At 36.3% G+C, this 5,029-nt stretch overlaps 2 protein-coding genes across 2 annotated transcripts in view; both read left to right on the top strand.

Annotated features, from left to right (window-relative positions):
* Positions 1-544: 544 nt before the first annotated feature.
* LOC103457955 (trace amine-associated receptor 2-like) lies at positions 545-1,486 on the top strand. Its single transcript, XM_017302043.1, has one exon. The coding sequence runs from the start codon at positions 545-547 to the stop codon at positions 1,484-1,486; it is 942 nt and encodes a 313-aa protein (XP_017157532.1).
* Positions 1,487-4,586: 3,100 nt separating this feature from the next.
* LOC108165757 (trace amine-associated receptor 1-like) overlaps positions 4,587-5,029 on the top strand; it is an 8,806-nt gene continuing 8,363 nt past the window's right edge. The window contains exon 1 of the mRNA XM_017302131.1: positions 4,587-5,026. Within this exon, the coding sequence (XP_017157620.1) occupies positions 4,587-5,026 (440 nt within the window). The remainder of the gene's footprint in view (positions 5,027-5,029) is intronic.

The raw sequence follows: 5,029 nt of genomic DNA on the forward strand, positions 1-5,029 counted from the left end.
CAACCTCTCAAAAAATCTGAACTGATGCAGTGAGCCGTATATATACATATACTTAGTTTTAACTGCAAATTTGTCCCTGAGTCAGTTGAACAAACATGACATGTAAAGGTTATCAAAGTCAAGCTAGCAGACAGTGCTTTCAGCAATAATCGGTTTTACCATAAATGGCTTGCACATTGTTGCTTTGTGCACATGTATTTTTACATTATCCAAAAAAAAGTAAAAATAAGAATGCACAAGTAAAATACCATTAGCATGTCAATTGATACTTAATGTGACACCAAGGAGAACTTTACCTTGGATACCAAAGGTAAGGTTGGTATCCAAGGTGTAGCCCCTTGGCTACACCCATAAACCTGTTAAGCCAATGAACACATGAATAATAATAAATCTAATATAAATGTGCTTTTCAGTCAWGGAGAACACAACTTGCAGCTGTGTGTTAAACTTACAGTGAAGCACAGAGCACTTGAATATCTGCCATCTCTGCAACTCCATAAAAGCAAGCAAGATTTTGATTTTGTTTCCCAGCAGGACTGAAAACATGGTTGAAGATCAGCGTGTCTGTAATGAATCAGCAGAGCTGGATGGACAGACTGTGACCTCCTATGTATTAAATGCTTTTGTAGTCATTTGGTCAATTCTGATAATATGTGGAAATCTTCTTGTAATCATCTCTGTCATTTACTTCAAGCAGCTCCACACTCCAACAAACTACCTGATCCTCTCTCTGGCTGTGACTGACCTGCTGGTTGGGGCTTTAGTTTTACCTTTCAGCACAATATTGTCTCTGAGTTCATGCTGGAATTCAAGTTATTTACTCTGTAAAATGCGAGGCCTGTTTGATATATTACTGTGTGCATCGTCTATTTTAAAYTTGTGCTGTATATCCATTGACAGATATTATGCAGTGTGTCATCCTCTAACATATWSAAGTAAAATGAATGTTCGCGTTACTCTGGCCATGATTCTGGTGAGCTGGACTCTCTCAGCTCTGCTTGCTATAAGCATCACTGGACGCGGTTTAATTCAAGGAAATCTCAACCGAAGGTGTGATATATTTATAGCTACAAAGGAAACCAGTCCTGGACCATTTATTGAATTCTACATTCCAGCAATTATCATTTTAACAATCTATCTTAAGATTCTGGTGGTGGCAAAGAAACAGGCGAGGCGAATCCAGAACACTATGACGTCTGAAGCAGCTCTCAGTAAGATGGATAGAAAGGCCAACATAACAATGACTATAGTACTGGGAGTCTTCTTCATATGTTGGACTCCTTTCTTTTTATCTATAGGTTTATACAGTATGGGAAAACTCACAATACCTGTTGTAGTTATTGAAGCATTTAAATGGTTAGGATGGTCCAATTCCATGTTGAATCCATTAGTTTATGCTTTCTTCTACAGGTGGTTCAGACGAGCCTTTAAAATGATCATTTTTGGTCAAATATTTCAAGGAGATTTTTCCAATGCAACTTTGTGACATTATTTTGGTTGTATGTGCTGAGGTCCAATTTAACATGTTATCTTTTTATTGGTCACAATATTTTAGTTTAATATGGTAGAATTTTGTAATGTTACAAGACACATCTTACTGACTTTCATTACTTGAAATATTACACATTCGAAAAATTAGAAGTGATTATGTTTTTAATTTTGATCTGCAACATAATGAAACTGTCATTTATCATATATTTTGATAGCCCATTTTAGTCCCAATTGAAACCTTCCTTTTTCTTTCTTTTGGAAACGGTGTAGTTCATTAAAACCTACAATACCTGCATAGTTTCAAATACGCTTGGCACTTAATGCCTCATCACTGAATTATTATTAAATTGAAATGTGCATTACAATGATTGTTAGATTAAAAGTTGCTTTTGACAATAAAAACGTTTAGGCAGGTTTTTCAACACTTAATTGGGCTAAAATTTCTATATTAAATTTTTAAACTGTATTTTGCTAATTTAACAAAAAAAAAAATTTGTTAGCTTTAAGCAGAAATTCATCATAATTTACAGAAATAGAGCTGCCTTGAAAACATCCTTCTGTTTTATTGATCTGCATACTGGTTCACCTTGTGAATTGGGCTAATGAACCCACCTAAAATAAATAGTAAAAGAGAGGGAAATTACTTACACTGTAGCTGCTTTTACAAAGGCTGAAAGATTATGTCATAATTCCATTAAAACRTGCATTAATTTATCAAGATATTGAGATAAATTGGTCCATAAAGGATGTTTCTGTTTCTACTTTGTTACATATGTATCCCATTGTCATTCGTCAAACTACTTGCCGTTATTGTCTTTAAATTTGCCGAACATAACATTTGACATTGGTAAGACAATAAATGACCCTTAAACTTCATTCATAAATCGATTTTTGGTCACTTTTTAAATAACGGTCATTTTTTCTCCCCACATCAATGCATAGCATTTTGCAGCATCGTAACAGAACACCGYTAGCTGACCAGGAGGCASATCTATTGACCTTATCCCTGGGGGGGTTACTGGGGAAGCGATTATAGGTGTTACTTCCAGCAGTGCGGCTAGTAACACGGCTGGCATTATTTCATTGTAATTTGCAGGGTTGTTTGCTAATCTATATTCWTGATAGAAGTTACATCTCTCTTTTCAGTTATAATACAATATTTAATAAAACATGTTTACAGACACCGTCTGCTATCAGAGAGCTGCTCAGTACAGATTTGTGAGTTTAATCACGGGGAGCGACAGGAACACGATTGTTACGTTTTGTTACGGAATGACAGTGAATTAGCAATGCTGCTAGCAGCTCGTTTCTCCAAAGAACCGACAGTAATAAAGAGAAAAGCAGAGACAGAGTAAAACACCAGAACTACACATTATTAGCTTGGTGTGATGTACATTTTTATTTTTTGTTTGAATTTAAAAAATAATAAAGTTCATGATCTGAGTATTTATCATTATGATTGATCCAGGAAATTTTATTTATAGGACAAAATATCTGGGTTTATTCAATCCATCAGAACCAGAATCTCGAGGTTCTCCGTTGGCTGCGTGTTGCTGAAAATCAGAGGAGATTTAACCTCAGCTGCTGCGCTCCAGACCGTAATACGGAGAATCTCCCCACTGGACTAGAACTGAACCAAATCACACATTAACCTGTATTAATGTGTGATTTGGTGGAAAGCAGCCTTCCACTGGAAAGTGTCGTAAGATGCCCTTGTGGAGCTCGGGCAACTGTTGTGCTGTTTGTGGCTGTACTCTAATTATCAGATCACGTTTAATTTGTGGCTGCAGCAAGTTTGCTTTGAACGTGCTCCCAAAACAAAAGCGGTAGTTTTCATTGCCTTCTGGCTGATAAGCAAACAAAAAGAATTTGGATAACAATTCTAAACTGGAAGAGAGAACCCAAAATGCTTTATGTGTGCTCATTTCATCATGTGGACAAAAAGCCAACGGAAGATAACCCACATCTGCATCCGAAGCAACTGAGTCAGTGAAGTAGCTACATATGCTTGTGAGACCTGAAGATATTAGACTTTTTCTTGAAGTTTTCATCCCTCCCCACAATAGCTGTAGGTTGCGGTAAAACAATATTGTCACATTTAAGCTTTGATAGCTGGTGTTCCGACATATTTATAGCCTCAAAGCTCTGACGAAAGCCGGTTAGCATTAGGATAACATGTAAACAAATAGCAGTTCCGGCTTGCGGCGGAAGTTGCGCCCATAATTCACGCAAAGCATCATGGGGAGTAGGAATAAGGTGGATAACGAATTCAATAAAAGGCCATTGTTTATTTTTATAGTACTGAGAAATTAAATTAGTCCTGGCTAACAACAGTTAGCAAATAAAAATTAGCCTTAATTATTTAAAATAATTAACGACTAGCTCAGAAGCAGAAATCCAGACTGTTCAGAGATTAGCTTTAGGATACTTGCACAGGCTCACTAAAGTTCACGGTGTTCCACGTGTCTCAAGTTTTTTGAGGCCCAAAACTCAAACCTTTTGGACCAGAAAGGAGTACGGCCATCAAATCCGGAGTGTACGCTTGCTTGTGGCACCGCTATAATATATACTATACATGAACATTTAAAGATCTACCAAACTGATACATAAGTCACACAAAGAAATATTACATATAAGTATAATAATAAGAAAACACAAAAATTATTCTTAGAAAGCATTATTTTGCTACAATAACAATTATTTTTTAGAAACACCCTGTTATTTTGCTGTTTACCCCTTTATCTACTCTAAATAATAGAAATATTMTTGAATCAAGGTTACATATTTCTTTGTCTGGAGATCTAAAGGGCAAAGAAGATCCAAAGTAAACACACAACTCTGTTGGCACTAAAATGTGAATTAGTCCTCTCAGTGACACCAGGGAACATATCACCATGGATACCAAAGACACAAACCAGTTGAGCCAATGAACACATGGAGATGAAACAATAAATGCTGCTTGATCAAGACCAGAGTAAAAACACTGCTCTCCACACATACTGCTAAGCTTACATTGAAACACGTACAGGACTAAAATCTGAAAAAAACTGCATTTGTATTTTCATCATTGATTATATTTGAACAGGTTTGATGATATGATTGAAGATCAGCCTTTCTGTAATGAGTCAGCAGAGCTGTATGGACAGACTGTGACCTCTCATGCTTTAAATGCTGTTGCTGTTTCTTTGTCACTTCTGATAATATGTGGAAATCTTCTTGTAATCATCTCTGTCATTTACTTCAAGCAGCTCCACACTCCAACAAACTACCTGATCCTCTCTCTGGCTGTGACTGACCTGCTTCTTGGCAGTTTAGTTTTACCTTTCAGCACAATATTGTCTCTGAGTTCATGTTGGAATTCAAGTTATTTACTGTGTAAAATAAGAGATATGTTTGATATATTACTATGTACATCGTCTATTTTAAACTTGTGCTGTATATCCATTGACAGATATTATGCAGTGTGTCATCCTCTAACATATAGGAGTAAAATGAATGCTTGCATTACTGTGACTATGATCCTGATGAGCTGGACTCT

Source organism: Poecilia reticulata, linkage group LG21 (assembly GCF_000633615.1).
Source record: "Poecilia reticulata strain Guanapo linkage group LG21, Guppy_female_1.0+MT, whole genome shotgun sequence".
Classification (NCBI taxonomy): domain Eukaryota; kingdom Metazoa; phylum Chordata; class Actinopteri; order Cyprinodontiformes; family Poeciliidae; genus Poecilia; species Poecilia reticulata.